Source organism: Gymnoscopelus braueri (assembly GCF_963280865.1).
Source record: "Gymnoscopelus braueri genome assembly, chromosome: 10".
Lineage (NCBI taxonomy): Eukaryota > Metazoa > Chordata > Actinopteri > Myctophiformes > Myctophidae > Gymnoscopelus > Gymnoscopelus braueri.
In genome coordinates this window covers 28,651,623-28,673,510 of record NC_137611.1, presented here as the reverse complement: position 1 = coordinate 28,673,510, position 21,888 = coordinate 28,651,623, and the positions used below count along the sequence as shown (strand labels likewise).

The 21,888-nt window shown below is 40.1% G+C and overlaps 1 protein-coding gene across 1 annotated transcript in view; it reads right to left on the bottom strand.

The window, feature by feature from the left end:
• Positions 1-21,418, bottom strand: part of LOC308093495 (A-type potassium channel modulatory protein DPP6-like) — a gene marked incomplete at both ends in the record, with an annotated part of 74,841 nt that extends 53,423 nt beyond the window's left edge. Inside the window, one exon of the mRNA XM_080439832.1 lies at positions 21,206-21,418. Within this exon, the coding sequence (XP_080295958.1) occupies positions 21,206-21,418 (213 nt within the window). The remainder of the gene's footprint in view (positions 1-21,205) is intronic.
• Positions 21,419-21,888: the final 470 nt, after the last annotated feature.

Here is a 21,888-nt window from a genome sequence, read left to right as displayed (position 1 = left end):
AGTTAAACAACCACAGGAGATTAAACCTCATCCACTGTAGTATCAAACAACCTAGAAATGTCAAGTGGCTAATGAGCCTTCCATGAAAAGTGTGAGATAAATATTTTAAGATAAAGACCAGATAGTTCAGAACTAAGTGTGTTTATTACCTGTGTTAGATATTCAAAAAGGTATGTAGGTCAGGGGAAGTTCATCACAACATTACCAGACAATGTTCAGCAGAAATATAAGTGACATGGCTACAGTAAAGTAGCTTACAGTAAGCAACCCCTTCTTTGAAAGAGGCATTTCAGCACCACTTCTGTGGACAGCTCCACTGATACATGTCAGCAAAAGACAAATAATTGCTCATCTCCCACTGTGAAATAAATGTATATGTCATCTAATGCAGCCATAACGCATATTATGACCGAGGCATTAGTAAACTGCAGTAAAATTTTATGCATTTCACAATGAAGGATACAGTTTTAATTCTCTAATTTGCCTCTCCCTGTAATTTTTACTTCCATTTATATCCTCTCCATCATTTAACAAAAGATTAAATATTCCAATCATATACTCTCTTGTTATTAGTTACATAACATTTTGACGCACAACTTTTAAGAGCTGAGAAAGACAACGGGTGCATTGAGTGCATTGAAAACACAAACAAAACATTTTTAATTGGCATGAAGTGTCTGTCAAGCAAATCCACTAGATAAAAGATGAAAGAAGTCCTAGCAAATGAAACTTGAAACTAAAAAAACAACCTTTATAACAACACATAACACAAAATGTGCCTGGCCACAGCTTTGGCAGGTAGGTAGAGTCGTCAGTCAGTCTTACCCACATGAACCCTAGTGCCCCTATTCTGGGCTTGTCACATCGTTGAAAATAGGCAAACATTTGCCCAAAATAGCCGATCTACAAGCACACAATGCTTGACATGCCTATTTTCAGTGAAGAGATTTGGTATAGAGGGGGGAAAGAAGGGGACCAATTCAGTATAGACCCCTGATGGGGGACTGTAAAAACGGTATGCTCTAAGTGGTTATTTGGAGAAGGAAAGAAATAAACGTAGCCATATGAGGTCAATAATGGCCATTAGTTCCCTTTTGCTAATATTTTAATTTGACCTGTATTTTGCCAGGAAGGTCCCATTGTTTCACATAAAATATTGCATGGTCACAAAAAATACACAAAAGACTTTAATTTAAAAGGAAAAACATGTCCCTATTCCAGTGATATCCAAAACAACCAACATTAAGTACAATGCAAGGTTGAAGCAATAACGGGTTTCCTTCACATATTCAAAGGAGGCAGTGCTTCTAAAGTGATGATATTTCACAGCTCATCCGATGTCCAAGGTGTATAGAAAGAGAAATACATTTTACCAAGCTCAGAGTGCATCTTGGGTACCTCTAAGATAATCTGACTTGTGGATCTAGTGCAGAAGCTGCTGGTAAAATAAGAAGGCTGGAGTCGTATAAGTAGCACGTTTATCCAGCACTTCCTTAAGAATGAATGACGGGCATTTTCCTCCTCTGACATACAGAGGGCCATCCTAGTGTTTCATATAAAGTGCAGTGGTAAGTGTGTGAGCATGTGCCTGCTACAAAATGTAATGCAGCTGTGGACAGTTGGGAATCTTTAAAGAGTGCTCTAATTTTATTTTAAATCTAGGCCATCTCTTTTTTTGTGTTGGAAGACTAAATAAACAACCAAATGCTTAGTGTTGCTATTAGACAATAAGTAGGGAGACAACATTCAATTGCATGCTAGCTCCCCCCAGTGATCACCAGGTGTTTGACATGTCTTTTGTTAGGGAGGACATTTACTGTACCACAAAATGGACAAGTTACCACACAGTTATGTACCAACAGACTTCAGACAGCAGGGGGGGCCACTATATTACTGTTTTATTTTATTTATTTTATTTATTTTATTTATTTTATTTATTTTATTTATTTTATTTATTTTATTTATTTTATTTATTTTATTTATTTTATTTATTTTATTTATTTTATTTATTTTATTTATTTTATTTATTTTATTTATTTTATTTATTTTATTTATTTTATTTATTTTATTTATTTTATTTATTTTATTTATTTTATTTATTTTATATAATATATTATATATAATCACCAGGTGACATTTTGCTGCTTCTCACAAATGCAGGGAGCACACCAGCAGCTATCTGTTCACTGTGTCAGCCATATAACCATAAGTGATCCCAGTGTCATCTGTGTTCAAAGGTTCTCTCTGTCCTTACTTTCCTGTGTCTCTACACAGGGTAATAATAAGAAAATAAGATGTGTTCCTATAATGACACATCATTAGAGGTATGATCCTGGAGCACAATACCAGTCAAATCGCTCAGATCAACAGCTCTGTTGATTTAAGACCAACCTGTTCCCATTTAAACCTGGCGCCAGCTGTCAGTCTGGGCGGTTCAGTCATCAATCACATCTCGGGTGCCCTCTGGCATCTCTCCAGGTGGCACACAGACACGACTGTGACCTTCCCTGACTCGCTCCACCAACTCTCCAACTGGCAACACACGTGGCTCTCAAATAGCCCATCACTGAGAACAATGCACCCTGTCCACAAGTCCACTGTCACCTCGGCCAGTGCTGGCTGCAACATGGAGGCGGGGTTAGAGCAGGCCATCATACTGCAGTTTGTCACAGTAATTTTTTAGGCTAAAACATTGGTTCTCAAAGTGGAGTCCGGGGACCCCCAGGGTTCCTTGAGGGTGTTCCAGGGGGTCCCCAGCTAAATTAGTTATTTAGCATCAAATCACTTCAACTCTATCTACATGGGCTGTTTGAAAAAAGCTGATCTACAAGCGGAATCTTTCAAATTCTTTGTAAGATTTTCTTTTTGAAAATAGCAGATCTACAAACTCAGAGGCCAGAGCTGAACTAATGACCTTTTAGCACAGTGATTCTCAAACTTTGTCATGTCAAGGAGCCCCAAATTACTATGTACTGCATTTGGCCGTGGACCCCATCTGAACATATTTTGTGCCAGGGACCCCCATACAAACATTGCAATAGTGCTGTGTTGCCGCAGCTAATCTAAAACTGAGTTTCATGTGTTCAGTGATGAACTGGTATTGAATCAAGAACATTCTCTATTGTGACAGGAAGTGACAGATTCATGAATGCAGGGGAAAAAGCCATTACTCTTAAATGGCGATAGACGGATCTCCATCTGTAGAAGATTGTAGAAGACTGAAACAAGATAAAGCCTCCTTTTTTGTTTTTATGTTACTCCCACTTTTTGACTTGTGACCCAAAATAATTCTCAGCATTGAGCATTTGTCTTTGATGATGATGTCTGGTGGCAACATATTTGGTGTCTACTTGTTTGTCTTATGTCTTGTTTCATGAAAAACAAATAAAATATATAATATATAAGTGGGAAAAAATAACATTCTCTATTACCCATACAGCACCTTGTGCACACCACCCAAAATCAGTCAGAGAAAACATTGTCACTCAGTCTCACATCTCTACATGCAATTTACAAAAATTTTAGAAATGACGGGAGTTGAGTATTAGCCAGCTAATGAAGAAGAAAAACTAAACAAAACAGTAACGGTCACGGCGAAAGTAAATCTAGAATGTATGGATTGTTGCCAAAAAGAGATAACAAGAGTGTGTCAGCACTCATTTAGAGGGCATTAACCCATCTGCTGATCCAGGCCTCATAAAACAGAGTTATGAGCATCATGAACTTTACATTTCCTCATCAATGGCCAGCAAAAGAGCCTTAAATTAAAAGTAAGATGCCATGCAAATCTAATGGGCACCCAGCACAATGGCAACGGTGAAGAAAGAATGATTAACTGCAACATGGGTGTACATTTAGGTCAAGACCAGAGATACTTTAATGATTGATCAGGTACAAGCACACGATGAATGTATCAGCTTTGTTTTATTGTACTCCAGACTGAGGCAGCAGGGTCACCAAGGACAGTGATAAAAAGCCTATTTGATACAGCGCATCAAATAGAGCTGCATCTTTGCCCATTAACTGTGGATTTTAAAAAGATTCCCATCATCAGGCTACAGACCAATCTGCCTTCCTGGTACCAACTAATGGTCCCCGGCAAGCTTGCAGTATGTTTAATCATTTTCCATTTCCACTCTTTAGTCTTTATTGCTACTTTTTGGGATGAAACACAAAAATGTATGCATTTTCACTGTGTGATGTGTTTTCCCAGCTTAAGCCAAAAAGCAGGTTATCTTACAAAATGCATTGCTTGTAAAACACAAATTACACAATTAATCGAATGGCTGCCTCAACATAGCAGTAAAATAAATACAAGAATTTCACCGCCTGAAATGTTGCTACCAGCTGTATTGTACGTGCATGCGTCAATAAAGATGTTGAACTGTAGTGTATGTCAGTTTTTGGTGCGTGGTGGAATTACTTACTGTATACCCTCTGTAGCACTAGTGTGTGCATGTAGGGCCTACATGCACTGTACTACAGACTGCCTACATTAATGCGCACAGACTGTGCATTATCGCCAAATGCTCATGTTCTGGCACGTATAATGCACTAATATTAATATTACTAGTAGTAGTATGGTAGGATGGCAATAGGTGGCAGCAGCAAGCAACTATTGTCTATTGACTTCTCGTGTGTGTGTGTGTGTGTGTGTGTGTGTGTGTGTGTGTGTGTGTGTGTGTGTGTGTGTGTGTGTGTGTGTGTGTGTGTGTGTGTGTGTGTGTGTGTGTGTGTGTGTGTGTGTGTGTGTGTGTGCGTGTGGAGCGATCAGCGTCACATTTCTTGTGCATGCTTCCAGTAGGGCAAGGAAGTAAATGCCTGAATATTTTTCACATATTGTGAATAAATGTTTTCTTACATTTTATACACCTCAATGGAGGTGGAATTGGGCTGAAAACTTGAACCGCTCATCCAATCGAATTCACACTTTGCAGGTGTATTTCTGTTGATCGGATGAGTGCTTCTCCAATTTTTTGAGTAGCCAATTATTTTATCCCCTTTTTTTCCTCCCAATTTAGTCCTTATGCCAAGGAACCCTCCCCACAAATGTCTCTCATCACTGCTACTGTATCCTACTGGCTCACTTGCCAGGTAAGAGCCGCCACCGGGAGGATGTAGCGCCTCCATTCTACTCTTCCGGTTCAATTGTAAATTGTAACACCCTCCGCCGACAGACACCACCACAGCTCGTAGGAATCGCTTGCACGATAGAGAAAGATTGCCCTCCCTGTGCCCGGCTTCCCTCCTCTAAATACGGGCAGTTGTGTTTGTATAGACGCTCGGCCAAGCGGAATGCACAGCGGTTGATTCAAACCCCTAGACCCTGCGGTGGTGGACAGGTACTTTTTAGGTTTGTGCCACCCTACAGTAGTGTATTGCTGAAGTGTCATCATCAGACTGCTCTGAAAGGCCCCATGTTCTGAATGGCAGCCATGTCCCGAACAGGCAATGTACTAACTAGTACAATATGTACAATCTATCAACAGCACAGTATTTGAGTGGGTACAGTTTCTCTACAGTTATCCTCAACAGTCTCTCAAAGTTTGACTATGTACATCCTACTAGTATTGCATCATGAGTAAGTGTGCCAGTCCATGCAGGAGTCAGTAGACAAAAGTCAGTTAACAGACAGTGTTAAAGTGTCTTAAAGTTCTCATGGGGGTCAAGCTTGGTTTAGTCTATATTGATATGCTTTCTAAAAATGGCTGACAAAGCATGATGGTATTGATGAAGCACTCTCTGCATTAATGACCAGGCATTGCTTAACCACAAGTAATGTCCATAAGTCCACTAAGTTCTTTCTAACGCATCCTCTGTGTCTGGAATCAAGAGCTTTACAGAAGACATCTCACTGGAGTAGCCTTGTAAGAGGCTGAGTAAAACCATGCCCCTTTGAAATGTATTTTATTCACACAAAGAATGGCAATGGCTGCTATGATGCTCCGTAAGTAAACTTTGTAAATAGATGTTTATTCTTCACTGAAATTACTGTTTTGGACATGCACCTCTGTTCTATATCTATAACACCACCACTTTAAAAATTCCAGTGCATCATGTATCATGCTTGCCCTGGTCAGACCAAAATACTAGGACTTATTACAGGAAAAGCTTTTACAATATCTCCCGAACAGTCTATTTCACATTTTTCATCAGCTCTTAACCTACACAAAGTACTGCAATAGCCAGTCCGTCTCAGGAAAGTGTCCATTTTTATGAAAGACATGTTTAAGGGAAAACCGGTGTAACAAACATGCAAATATGAGAAGACAAACATGAGTCAGCTGTAGTCGCATTATACAATAGAATAATAATACATCACTGTTTCAGTCGGTAAAGGCAACTTTTATATATTCTAATATAATGACATACTTTGTTGTATGACAACAAAATATGAATTAGCTTAAGTGGATGTTAAAGTTTGGTCCACTCACCCTCCACAGTCTCTCCAATCTGGACAACTTGCGTGTTTTCATTCTGAATGTTGTGTTGGAGTGACAGGATGAGAGGGTGCGAGAGAAGTGATGTGAATGCAGAGAGGGTGAATAAACAAGGCACACCTTAGCTCTCAGAAAAACCAAGACCACACTCAGCGTTTTAGCACAAGCTTCCACGGACCTCACATTACGGTTATGAGGCGGGTGTGTGTTGATACAGCATGCGTGTGTGTGTGTGTGTGTGTGTGTGTGTGTGTGTGTGTGTGTGTGTGTGTGTGTGTGTGTGTGTGTGTGTGTGTGTGTGTGTGTGTGTGTGTGTGTGTGTGTGTGTGTGTGTGTGTGTGTGTGTGTGTGTGTGTGTGTGTGTGTGTGTGTGGTCCAACTGATACACCAGCCACTAGATCTTTCCCAAAGTGTAGACAGGCTTCATTAATGAGACCCCATGCATGTAAAGCCAAGGGGTCTGAATCTGACACGGGACTATCAGAGCAAAGCAGGTCAGCTCAGTACTCTGAAGGGTGCCTCTATACTGTATCAGACAGAAATGGGTGCACAGACAGCCATGGGCAAACCGGGTTCACCCCAGAAACACGACCCTGTGAGTGTGTGTGTGTGTGTGTGTGTGGGTGTGTTTGGCTCCATCACAACAATCAGCATAGAGCCACTTACCAGGGCCATTAGCGCTACCCCATGCCATTCAGCACAGATCAGCATTACACACCACCACACACAGAGCCAGGGCCACTTTAAAGCGCTTTACCCAGGGCTGTTCATCCTTTATGAAACCCCCCTCACTCACATCCCACCCACCTATGCTCCCCTCAGCTCCAAGGAGCAACCACACACGTACTGTGTGTGTAAGAAGTACAGTTATCTTAAAAATACACACACACACACACACACACACACACACACACACACACACACACACACACACACACACACACACACACACACACACACACACACACACTGTGTGTGTATATATATAATCTAAACTTTTATATAGCATATAAAAGCTGTATGCAATCATGCTCATGGCAATGTATTGATTAGGCTGCTAATGGGCCATTAGCAGCCATATTGCAGAAGTCACTGCAATATGTATTGGTGACTCATATTCAGTCCTGTTGCTTCATTGTCTGTGAGAAATTCAGAACAAATACAAAATGTCTCTTTCTGCACGGAGCAGAAATGATCTATAGCTGGTGAAGGACTTCATCTTTAATATTCACTCAACCGTTCACACAGCTTTGTGAACCAAACAGGCAGAAAAATATCATCTCCTCCAGATAAATTGCGGTTTTATGTGTATTAATACCAGCCATAATATCATCCAAAGAGGATGTCTTATACTAGAGATCACATGCATACAGCGATTAAAAAGACACTGTATTCCCATGATGCAACAGCCTGGAAAATCAACCACTAGAGCTAATCGTCCTGCCTTTGTTTTGCGTTTTGTTTTTGTTTTTTGTTGCAATTATTTTTTACTTTTGCTGCCAATTCCTGATTTCCCTACACATTTCTGTGTAGTCTACTGCTGCCCCTACTCATTCACCTGCCAGTGAGGAGCCCCCATCGGTAGGACGGAGCACCTCCATCCTACTCCTCATCGCTTAACGCCCCCCCCACTGACATGCGCCTCCCTAGCCCAAAGGAGTCGCTGGTGCAGCGACAAATGCCCTCCCTGCCCAGCTTCCCTCCCTTGAACATGGCCAATTGTGCTCATATTGATGCTCGGCCAAGCCAGATGCACCCATCACTCCATCTCCATCAGTCTGGTGGACAGGAACTTTACCCTTTACTTCATCCCTTTGCATCTCAATCTGACATGAGTCCCTCGTAATACCATGAATCACAGTGATCTCTCTCTCTCTCTCTCTCTCTCTCTCTCTCTCTCTCTCTCTCTCTCTCTCTCTCTCTCTCTCTCTCTCTCTCTCTCTCCATCTCCCCAGAACTATACAATCATTCATCTTGTAGTCCCACCTTTGTTTATTTCCACATGGGCAGACTGGGCACCAGACAGAACATCATCACAGAAATCAGGGCTTGACTCTCAAAGCAGGGAAATTCTATTTCCCCTTCCATCCCAGAAGTTATGGGAAGCATTCCGTTTCCAGATTCACAAGTCGAGTACTTCCATCCCCCGTCTCGAAGGATCAGTAGAAACGATTAAATAAAGGAACATGATGTACATGTTGCAAAGCTCCACCATACAATAGACAGACAGGGGTATCGGCGAGAGCAGTGGTGGGGGGAATCCACACACAGCTATGAAGACATACACATATATACACAAAATGAGTCCACAAATTCTCACACACATCACTTATTCATTCTACACAGTAAAATTCTGTGTTCATTTCAGAAGAGTCAAATTGGATACATTATTTTGCACACTCTCAGAGTTCACTTAACAGATTCGACTGTGTACCCAGCCAATGTCCGGACCAGCTGAGGACACTACTTAACCACTTGTTAAGCGACATTCTAAGAATTTCCGCCTCCATCGCCATAAACTAACCTAGAGAGTTATATGGGCTCAATTCAGTGCCAATATTATGTTGTACTTGTAAAAAGATTTTGTATTTGTAAACAAATTTTGTATTTGTAAAAAAAATATTTGTATTCGTAAAAATAATTTGTACTCGTAAAAAAAAGATTTGTATTCGTAAATAAAAGATTTGTATTCGTAAACAAAATATTTGTATTCGTAAAAATAATTTGTACTCGTAAAAAAAATATTTGTATTCGTAAATAAAAGATTTGTATTCGTAAAAAAAAATATTTGTATTCGTAAAAAAAAGTTTTGTATTTGTAAGCAAAATATTTTTATTCGTAAATGTGTCCATAAAAAAAAATATTTTAAACTTTTTTGCTATATATATTTTTTTGTGTGTTTGTAACATGTGTTAAACATGTTGTAATTGTATAATTATATTTACAATGAACATTGTGACCAGAAAAAAACAACAGTTTGCTCGCTCGAAGATCTGTTTGCTCTCTCTCAGATCTGTTTGCTCTCTCTCAGATCTGTATTTTTGGCACTCTGCACTTCCGGGTATGAGCCAATCACGTGAGGCCTTTTCCACTACCCAATCATAAAGCTCCATAGGTCTCCATGGCAACATGGCAAACGGGGTTGCCATGTTGCAACCCCAAGAGTTTTAGCTGCAACATAATTCAATTGCTCAGGAAATAAACAACGGATTACAATAATATAACATTCCCTATAATCAGTAACATGTAGGTGATACCTATGTCTATCAAATATGGTTTTATTGAAAGGCAATCAAAGGCTAGATCGAGTTTAGAAAGCAAACAGGTAATGTCAGGGCGCCTCAGTGCGGCTGCAGAGTTTGATTGAGTGTGAGACTAGGACACTCATTATCCCACATGCCATATGTCAAAATGACCGGCTTCACCGGGAATCGTGCGCGTGTATTTTGCTAAGAGATAGGTTACATAGTTTAATTGATATTAATGTATTAATTAGTGCATTAAATTTTCAGACAGACAGACAGACAGACAGACAGACAGAGAGTGTGTGTACATGTCCGTGCTGGGCTGACTCCTGTGTGACGATCAAGTTGAATAGACTGTTAACGAGCCAATCAGCCAGAACATTCCGGAGCTGGTTAGACAATGCCTGGGCGATCAGAGGTACTCAGTCAAGTAGCAGCGAGTGGGGGAGGGGCGAGCTGCTTGGCAGCACAGCAATGCACTGTTAGATGTAGTGTCAATTTACTATTTTTCAAAGTATTTCGCGGGCCGCTATGGACCTTTCCGCGGGCCGCAAAACGCCCGCGGGCCGCGAGTTTGACAGGCCTGTATTAGTGCATTAAATTTCCCCATCCACTTTAAAGGGAAAATGAAAAAACTCGATTTCAAGTATTTTTTTCTCAGAAACTGTAAGGGCTAGAGTTACAAGACTTGGAGGGGAGGTTCATAATTTAGTCAGAAATTATCCCAAAACTAAATTACACCAGTCGGCCTCATGGTGGCGCTATAAAAGCCCCCTTTACGTTTTGGCCTTTAACTTTTGAACCGTAGGTCGTAAAATAAAAATATTTTTCCCTTAGATTCCTTGGGTCATGACGCAACTCCCCATATAGGCCACGCCCATTTGCGTCAGTATAGATTTTCCGCCATTTTTTTTTCTTCTTCAAAACACACTTTTAGCTCCTCCTCCCACATATTTTGTCCGTAATGTCCGGGCGCCTCAGTGCGGCTGCAGAGTGAGACTAGAATAATAGAGAGCACATGTTCATCAGCTTGTAATTTTCAATGAACATTTATTATTACCATTTAAGAGTGCAAGAGTGATGCTTTATTATTTTATTGTTATTATTATTATTAGATACTGTATATATGTGTGTTGGAGGGAATCACATCCTGCCAAAAACTAGACTACAGCGCTGGCATATACATATGGCCTACATATTTTTCTACACTTCTAATAGCCTACATGACTCATATATGCTATTTAATGGTAATAGAAGAAATATGTATTCATTCACATTTATGTATTTGACACAGGCCACATCAAATACGCATTTAGCCCTGTGTGTCTCATATATGTAGGCATATTTCTTCTATTACCATTAAATAGCATATATGAGTCATGTAGGCTATTAGAAGTGTAGAGAAATTATCATTATTATTATATTAATACACAACAAAAGCCAGGTAGAATCCTCCCAGGAACTGTCAAATATCTCCTAAACAATCTTTTAATAGATTTAATTAACAATAAATATCAATTAAATAATACAAGTTTTTGAATTATAAAATAAAAAATAGTTATTAGTCCAAATTAAGTCACAGGCTTTTACATTTTTTGTAGGCCCCTCCCACTAATTGTGCAAGCCAATTACATTGTCACATGTCATCAGAGATCATGTGTAGCTTAAATGGAGTGGATTGGTCCAAAAAGAATCATGTTTTTGCATCAAACGGTTACATTTTTTGTGCATTTGTGGCGCCCCCTATGGATCAAAGTGGGAATGCTTTTAGGGATTCGTTGAGTAAACTACCCTTGACATGTGATTCAAATTTGGGATTGACCGGACGTTTCGTTCGTGAGTTTTGGCCTTTTTTGTAAAAATCCCTCCCGCTAATTTTCATTTTCATTTATTGAATGAAATTCCGTTTGGAGGTGTTTATTGTATGGGTCCAGAGATCATGTGCACCGATTTCTGTGAAATTTGGACAAAATATGTGGGAGGAGGAGCTAAAAGTGTGTTTTGAAGAAAATTCAAAATGGCGGAAAATCTATCCTGACGCAAATGGGCGTGGCCTATACGGGGAGTTGTGTCATGACCCAAGGAATCTAGGGAAAATTTTTATTTTTATTTTACGACCTACGGTTCAAAAGTTAAAGGCCAAAACGTAAAGGGGGCTTTTATAGCGCCACCATGAGGCCGACTGGTGTACTTTTGTTTTTGGATAATTTCGGACTAAATTATGAACCTCCCCTCCAAGCCTTGTAACTCTAGCCCTTACAGTTTCTGAGAAAAAAATACTTGAAATCGAGTTTTTTCATTTTCCCATTAAAGTGGATGGGGAAATTTAATGCACTAATAAATTAATATCAATTAAACTATGTAACCAATCTCTTAGCAAAATACACACGCACGATTCCCGGTGAAGCCGGTCATTTTGACATATGGCATGTGGGATAATGAGTGTCCTAGTCTAACACTCAATCAAACTCTGCAGCCGCACTGAGGCGCCCTGACATTACCTGTTTGCTTTCTAAACTCGATCTAGCCTTTGATTACCTTTCAATAAAACCATATTTGATAGACATAGGTATCACCTACATGTTAGTGATTATAGGGAATGTTATATTATTGTAATCCGTTGTTTATTTCCTGAGCAATGGAATTATGTTGCAGCTAAAACTCTTGGGGTTGCAACATGGCAACCCCGTTTGCCATGTTGCCATGGAGACCTATGGAGCTTTATGATTGGGTAGTGGAAAAGGCCTCACGTGATTGGCTCATACCCGGAAGTGCAGAGTGCCAAAAATACAGATCTGAGAGAGAGCAAACAGATCTTCGAGCGAGCAAACTGTTGTTTTTTTCTGGTCACAATGTTCATTGTAAATATAATTCTACAATTACAACATGTTTAACACATGTTACAAACACACAAAAAAATATATATAGAAAAAAAGTTTAAAATATTTTTTTTTATGGACACATTTTTATCTTACGAATAAAAATATTTTGCTTACAAATACAAGACCTTTTTTTACGAATACAAATATTTTTTTTACGAATACAAATCTTTTATTTACGAATACAAATATTTTTTTTACGAGTACAAATTATTTTTACGAATACAAATATTTTTTTTACGAATACAAATATTTTATTTACGAATACAAATATTTTTTTTACGAGTACAAATTATTTTTACGAATACAAATATTTTTTTTACAAATACAAATTTTTTTACAAATACAAAATCTTTTTACAAGTACAACATAATATTGGCACTGAATTGAGCCCATAGAGTTAGTTAATATGGTTCTGGTGATGCTCCTCTGTACTGTACATCCTTCTTGCAAGGCTTGAATCAAGCCAGAGGTCTAGACAGCATACAGCATGAAAGGCCTACTCATGTTTTATTTATCAGAAGACTGGACCAGAGCCACACAAAAAGTATAATGTCCCTTGTGCCCACTCAGACATGTCAGTCTTGGCATCTGACTGGGTAAGCAGCTAATCCTCTGAAGTTGCTAACACTGAGACATATGGAGCCAGCTGAATAGCTACTTCAGTTGTTGTACTGCTTTTGTCACAATTGTGTTGTACTAATTATGTGTGTGTGCGTGTGCGTGTGCATGTGCGCGTGTGCGTGTATGTGTGTGCGTGTATGTGTGTGCGTGCATGCGTGCGTGCGTGCATGCATGTAGGTGGAAATTGGCATGTCTGAATGGGGAGTTGCGTCATGATCCAAGTAATCTATGGCTAAATACATTTAGACTGTATGAACTATTTTCAGGGGTTATAGGCCAAAGAGTAAAGCAGGCTGGTACTGTACATGTATAGTGCCATCATGAGGCCAATTTGAAAAATTAAGTGTCTTCCTTCTACTGGATGCATGCATGAAAAGTTAGCCGCTGATCAGCCCAGTGGTTTGCTACATAAGTTCCGGACGCACAGACAGTCAGACAGTCAGTCAGACAGACAGAGATAACTATTTTTTTTTGGTTAGTCTGTCCACTCCACTCATTCTTTTGTGTGTAACAAGATATTCTGCAAGATATTCTGTGTGTTGTGACAGGCTGTGTTTGATTGGTGAAACAGAGTCATGTTACAGAGCTAAATCAAATAGTCTCTCTGACAAGTCTCTCTGAGAGTTTGTAACAAACAGAACATGCATTGAATATAAAATAGGTAAAAAAAAACTAAAGGAACAAGCGGAATATAGCCAAATGTAACAGAGTGAGAGTACAATTTTTTCTCCACAAATATAACAGTAAGCACTGTTACAAATATTACAAATATTATACTACAAATATTACCCTGAAGTGCAATGAATAAAAAAACGTGTATTCTGTATAAATGTAACTGTAAAAGAGTAAGTGTAACCTGTCACTACCCACCTTTTCTGCAGAGGAGTCTGACCCTTCTGTTGGCAGAATGGCCATTGTTGATAAGAGAATCTGCCTGAGTGACCCAACAGATTATTGGTGCCTGATCTCAGTCCAAAGAAACCCCCCGCTGTGACAGGAAACTAGAGGAATGGCAGCTCCCACTCCACTGTACTAATTCTCTACAACAGAGATAGTGGAGAGACACTATTTTGTCATCAACCGTAAAGGTCTGTCTACATTATTCACTCCATTAGTCTGTGTTTGTCTTCTCAGTTACTCAGTTGTCTACTTCTCAGTTGTGGCCATTAATAAATCACGTTGGTCTTAAACATTTGAGGCACATGTGATCTATGGCAAATTCACTCTTGAGGCGATTCATACAAAATCCATTGAATGAATGACACAGTATGATATAAACTTAGATGTCAATCTCAAAGAATTAAAATGAACCAGAAAACTAACTACGTAAATGTTTTTCAGGTTAGAAAAGTTCAAAGTAGAGTGCATTCTTCTCTCCCGAGGAGGCATCAAGCAGTAAATGGATACGTGTGTGTGTGTGTGTGTGTGTGTGTGCGCGTGTGCGTGTGTGTGTGTGTGTGTGTGTGTGTGTGTGTGTGTGTGTGTGTGTGTGTGTGTGTGTGTGTGTGTGTGTGTGCGGTAGAGGATGGTTTCGTGAGGTCAGGTTTTCCGTGTGGATGTTGACAGTGGCAAATGTCTCCGTGAGTGGTCATCTGCCAACACTTGCTCCATTTTAAATCAGTACTTCACATCATAAGTTATGGAAAATCACCTATCGAATCATGCACTGGCAGCTACTTTACAAAGCACATACATATAAACCTATGTCTAGATAAAGATAGCATTAATAATAGCCTTCATTACATATAGGTAGCTGGAGTTTCCACTCTTAATTTAGAACAGCTAACACATTTCAGGCATCCCTAATGTGATGAGTTCTCGCTCTGTTTATTTACAGTTAAAGCTGACACTCTCATGCAAGGCATACTACGATTAAAAAGGTATACAATAAAATTGGCTCCTGCATGGGATATGAAATTTCACCCACTTAGCTAGGGGGGATATTGCGTGTATGAGCTTCAGGCAGTACTACTTGTTAAGTAATTGTCCTACCTGACACCATGGGGTCTACATTTCTCAATAGACGTGTAAGGTGACCACCTCCAACCACTGCAGATGTATTAGTTATATTGTATTAACACATTCTACCCTGCAGATTGGTCAAAATTATACGTTTTATTAATTAGAATTAGTTCTGAAATGCAGCTTTAAATTAAATAAAGGACTCTTTGAGAGGACACATCGTCTGATCATCTGGCTGAAAGCTCTCAACTAAACAGAGAGCTTTCAGCCATTCCACCATTCTTTCTTCTACAATTAAAAGCTATCATCAAGTGATGCCTCCCAGACAAGCCTTTCTCAGCCAGGAAAGTGCTCTGATTAATGCAGTTCCTCAGTCTGTTTGACACATCTGTCAAATATAGTTTGTGTTTTGTTAACTGCATAACCACTCCAACTCCTCACCTCAAGGATCCCACATAACTGTGACATTACCAGTCTTCTATTTGCTCTGTTTTTGACATCACATCTTGGGCCACTCATTTGGCTTTGAGTTACAAGGCCCATATAGAAAGAAAGGGCAGGTGAAATCGAATACTTTGTTCTCTTTCTTGTCTTCTGGAGTTTCTGGGGTTATGCCTGGTAATTGTACATTCATTGCCTGCTCCCTGTGTCTAAGCTGGTACATTGACTGTAACATAACAGCCTCTAGTGGCAAAAGACACACAATGCAAGGAAAAGTAGAATGACTCAAACCCTAGGGGTCTAGTGTTTTACTGTATAGAGATAAATAAATAAATGTCTCCTAGTAATTTTATTAATTTATTAATTAATTAAAAAACTAACTAAAAATAATGAATAACATAGAGTATGAGCTTTCTTAAAAAGAAAACAACAACAACCAAACTAAACCAATCTGTCTTTGCCATCTTACCTTTACTATAAATTCCATTATTATCAGTTTGCCTATTAACAAAGCTAATCCTCAAGAGTCAAATGAAGAGATAGTAGGACCTTATATGGTGTAAAAATGAAAAAGCAGACGGGTGCATGAAGTGAATAGAAAATGAGAACACGTGGGGTAAAGACTTATATTTAGCTATTGAGACACACAGAACATTTCTAATAAGGCAACAGAAGGTTTAAAGTTCACTCTGCAGAGGAATATGGTCTCTGGTGGGGAATGAAGGAAAGGATGAAGGGATGCATGCCTCACTGCCACCAGGAAATAAGAGAAAATCAAGGCAAAGAGAGACAACCAGAGTCATTTTTTCACGACAAGCATATTTATCCTACTCTTGGTTAAATGAAGAATACCGTATATAAATACTGTAAGAGTCAAAAGTGATAGGGGCTCGACATCACAAAGGAGAGAAAGCTTTCCTCATTGTCCAATGGGGAAAGAAAAACGGTGTCCACGCAGAAAGCTTACGGACAGAGAGGCTGACAATGTGACTAACAGGGTGCAAGAGCTACAGTATCCTACAAGCTGTCAAAGACCATATACTCAACACCAACCAATAAGCAGAATCTTCTGCTCATCTTGCTGTAATGGAACATTTCTCTATTTAAACTGTGACTAATACCTCCTGTCAGCTCCAGTAATAATATTACAAACGATTGGATGGGGAGGGATGGTCTCATAGAGGGACTGAGACTGGGGCCACACTGGCATGCTGTTGACAGGGGGGGGGTGCCAGGGGTGGTGGGGGATGATCGATGGCCTGTCAACAGAGCGTTGAAGGGCCGGGTAGGGGGATGAATGACCTGTTGAGAAGCCCCTGGGGGATGGAGCTGTAAAGACAGCTCGATACTGAGTGACAGGAAGTCTCATGAAGAGAGATGAAATCTCGTATTCATAAGCCACCTCCAGAGAGAAGTGGCCGGGAGGTCCGGCTGTTTTATTACATTTTATAACTGAGGGTGGGTGCGGTGGTGGCGGGGGGCTTAGTGGGCCCCCCACAATAGCGGCTGCCTCATGCTGTGACAGTTGGAGCTGAGTGGGGCTCTTGGTGAGTCTTGTGAGCGCTGCGTCATCTCCAGATGGCGATCGGCGCCACCAGCGAAAAACAGTGTCTGCTGACTGAGATTACAGTCTCGGCCCTCTTCACCTTTGCAACCATAGCAACACAGAGCATGACGCCCTGCTGTGGATGCTGCATTGTCCTGAGGGGAGGAAGCGTGCTTCATGACATCCAGGCTGCTCTAGGTGTACTTTATTACCTGCTGACTGAAGGCTGAGTGGGCAGTAATTGCGAATCTTGCATTTTATTTTTCTATTAATAGAGTTTGGTATTGTGCGGTTGGCATATTGCAAGGGTAAACAAAAAGCTATTGGGTGTTTGTCTCACAAATGAGACCTTTACACTGCTAGCTTACAGGGCTGATTGTGGTTATCTTTGTACAAAATCATTTTATCAAAAAATGCTAATAGAATCCCACTGACCTCACCTATGCTAATCATGGTATTGTAAGATTCATACAGGTTAAGGGAATGGCAAAGGCCGGTAATCTCTAATGTTGGCAGTATGCAATCGAGTCTGTAATATTGATGAAGCAGACACTAGATGGCAAGCTTCAATATGCAGCCATAAACTTGACATATTGAGTTTGCTTGACACAAGAGCTGTTAATTAGATTTCCATTGCTATGGACATGACCTCCTGGGGAATGAGGACACACTATTAAACCTCACTGCTCCTTCTGTCCTCGGACTGCTCTTCAAGTTGGGACAGCCTGGTTTAGTTGAGCTCTGGACCCTGAACGCCCCCTAATCAGCCAAGATGGAACATTAGACTAATACCTGGGAACTGGGCCAGACTACCACACATCTGGAGTGTGTTTCAGTAGTGAATACTAGTGTGTGTGTGTGTGTGTGTGTGTGTGTGTGTGTGTGTGTGTGTGTGTGTGTGTGTGTGTGTGTGTGCGTGTGCGTGTGTGCGTGTGTGTGCGTGTGTGTTTCTACAACAATTTATGGAGGCTAAAGTAGTAAGACCTGTGCATTAGAATCCATCATAACTCAAAATGTTTACTTCAGTCATGCACCCAGGGTGATTTATTATCCCCTTTGAACTGCCGGAGCAACTCTGTATGATCCACAGCCAATGTGAAGGATGAAGAAGAGTGATGAATGTTTGATACAGCAGGTCTTTGCTGTAAACTAAAGCAGGCACCTCTAGCAAAGCCATAAGAAAAAATCTATCAAACAAAACAAATGTTTGTGAGTCATCATTGTGTAACACGTTTTGAAAAAGGGCCACTAGGTAAATTCAGCTTCAAACTAGTACATGCAATATATCAAGCTGTCAATGCAATGCAATGGACACATCAGCCTATTATTCAAATAATCACCCAAAAAAGTGTACTTCTAAGGTCTGGTGTTAATCCCCAGAGAAATAGCCTGCATAGCTTTGCAGTTTATACACCACATCTTTCCCCTAGAAGGAATATGGAGCTTCCTCTGACTCCATCAGAGGGGCACTTATGTAGGACGCTCTGCAAAGTTAGAATATGAGCTGTCAATACTGAAGGCAGTGAAAGGGGAAAATAGATTTTTTTGCATATGGTCAACTGAAAGTCGGATATCTATAAGGACCAAATATACAGTACTAATAGCTTAAGAAAAGGAGATGTGCTAAAGTGTACCGTTTAATGAAGGAACCACTGTTTGTTTGAGACTATCTTGGATAAGAACAGCAGCCAAATGATAATTGATAATCAATTAAACGTTATAGTCAATATAATTATCAACCAATGAGGACGTTTGTGGGGCAACTTCTAGAGAATAGATAGAGGACTTAATATTAGATGTATTATGACAAGTCAAATGTAAGCAAACCTGCACAAAGCTATTTGTTTTGTCATTAGCTGTAACCATGAGCATGTCTGCATCTGTCATCTTGCACTGTCACATTCTGACATTGTTTGATTGGACCAAACAATGGGAGGTCTTAAGGTTTCCCCTCTAAAGGGTACATGCCACCTTGTATGGTATCCCGCACCACTGGTCACTATGCTTAAAATGTCTATTACACCACTAATACAATAGTATTGTATAATGTTCTATTTCTGGCAGTCACATAGCAATGATTAATTAAGCACACTCTATTGGCTCCCAGCCTTGCCATTAGCAGTAAAGGATAAAGATAAATAACTACTGTATGGCTGATAAGCCTGATATCTCCCATGCAGGTAGCACTATCTGTGCCAGAAAATACGATAGTGCTAACAGACGCGGCACAGTGAAAATAATCGTCTGTCTCAAAAAGAAAAAAAGATAACGCAGTCCTGCGCAGTAGTCTCTAGGACTCATCAGAATAAGCAGTGAAACAGTTAATAGTGATATTTTCATCAAAACGTATACGTATATATTATATACTATCAGTTTTAACAGGACAGTTTGTAAACCGCTGCCTGCCATATTCCTCCTCTGACTGTAAAGGGTTTAGAAATAGGCAGATATAACAGATATAATAGACAAAAGAAAATATCATAGCATGTACAGTAATAGGTTCAAGTCAATACTAATAAATAAATACAAGTCACTACTAATAAATAAAAGCAATAGAGGCATTCAAACAAAGAAATCCACTTATGGAGCTATTGTCTCAATATCTCCAGAGGCAATTTGATGCTCCAGCACTGGAGGGCATCATGGCTAAAGGTGACCTCAAGGTGAGCAGTGCATGCCTAATAACTATGTCACCAAAGAATTGAGCCGTCTGGGATTGTTATTCACTCTTAGACAAGTAATTGATCAGGTCACCAAGATCACCCTCCAAGAACTAAAGCATTATAGTTGAAGAAAAAGTTATACAGCAGGAATATAGCTGAGCCTAAGTGAACTGACCATCAACTTCGCTACACTGTGTGACTAGTGCAGGTGTGTCATTGCTTTCAGCACCTGCAGTATCAGTGGCTTCTATGTTGACAGCATTATCACTTGGCTCTCATCGTGACAAACATCAATTATTCAGAATGACGACTAAGCGATGGCAGCATGTCTTCTCACTGCCACCATTTATAGAGAACAGGCCAGAGAAAGGTGCTGTGCTTATGACTTGGCATAAAATGTAAATACACTGGAGTATGTCAGCACAAAAGTAGGGCCCAAAGCTTTACCAGCTGAACATAATAAACTGTACTACTTTACAGACAGTACATAGGTTGTAGGTCATATCTATTCGATAGCCTAATCTCTGTATACTAAAACAATAACTGTAACTCCTAAAATCAGTCAAAGGGATCATACAGTGAGATATTTCCTTCTCAAAATGTTCTCAAGGTAAAGCCACAACCTTACAGTGTTCAAATTGCAGGCTAAGCAAACACAGGATTTGGCTCCTTTGGCGCACGTACAAAAGGACAAAACCATGTGGACTGAAGCATGGACAGATAACATTGAGGGCGATTTCAGCACCATGGACAGTGGAAAGCTCAAGCAAGCAACTATAGCCTAAAGTGGGAAAGGTTAGGTGCTGGGCAGCAACAACAACTATTTCAATTCATATCATGAATCACAGATCAAGTTAATTCCAGACAGAATATGATGCCTTTGAAGCTTGCACGTTGAACAAAAGACAGACAGACAGACAGCGATTACGTCAGGTTTTGCGCGCAAAATCCATAATTGAAAAAAAAGATTGAAAATAAATTTTCATCCTTTTCGGATGGATTTTTACTATCCGAATTAAATTCACACATTTTGCTGGAGTATCCTAGCTATATACTGCACTTTGGACATTTTGCTCTGGAATAGGAAAGAAAGAACGAAAATAGGCTACATAACGATGGCAATGACTGCACTCGGCATGGATGAACAGTGTCGAATACAACCGTGATCAAATATTAAAACATTTTCAAACTTTCTCGAGCATGATCCCGTAAAACTGAAGTTCGCGCTGCTGTCCATGTAGCCTAAAGCCCACTATAGGCTACCAACTATATGTCTCCCTCTGCAAGTTATTGAATATGATATATATAACTATATTGTAACCGTGTTTGAAAGGACAGGCCCTAATTAAGTGACAAGAAGTTAAACCATCTTATAAAAATAAAGGGCAAGATCAGTATAGCTTACATCCTCGTCGTCTTTCGCGTTTTTCTTGCGGTGCTGACCCGGCCCCCGGCCGTCGGCGACGACGGGCTGCTGGGGGGGGTTCTTCCCTGTGGTGTTCTCCTCGTCTGGACAGGTCTGTCCACCCAGGAGGTGGCTGGCCTCAGGTGGCGGGTGATGCGGGAAGGAATTGTTCGTGTTGATCTTCCCGGTGAATCTCTGATATAGTGAAGCCATAAGTCCAGGCAATCCGAGACAATTACTACTACAGCATGTCACAGCAGAACAGTGGTCTCGTCTGAAGAGATTTTGTAGGCTATGGGGGGGGGGGGGGGGTCTGGATATAGAGGATCCAATCCGTGTACCTTTCGTTGAGTTGATTTTCAAAATAAAATACAAAATGGAAATTGGAAATATTACTTGTTTTTTCAAATTTGTTTCTAAACCAAAAATGGACAAATTACTTGTTTTTTTCAATATTTGTTTCTAAAACCAAATGGATGATGACTTGTTTTCCAATTTCTAACTTTTTGCCCTGAATCAAAAATTTAGAAAATAGGGAAAAAAGCGATGAGGGAAAGGTACACGGATTAGAACCGATGGCGGACGTAGGCTACAATTCCCCCCGGGATTAGAATAGAGCACAGAGGAAAATGTATAGTAGGAGACAGTCAAATGAGCAAAATACCTCACAAACTGCAATAGAA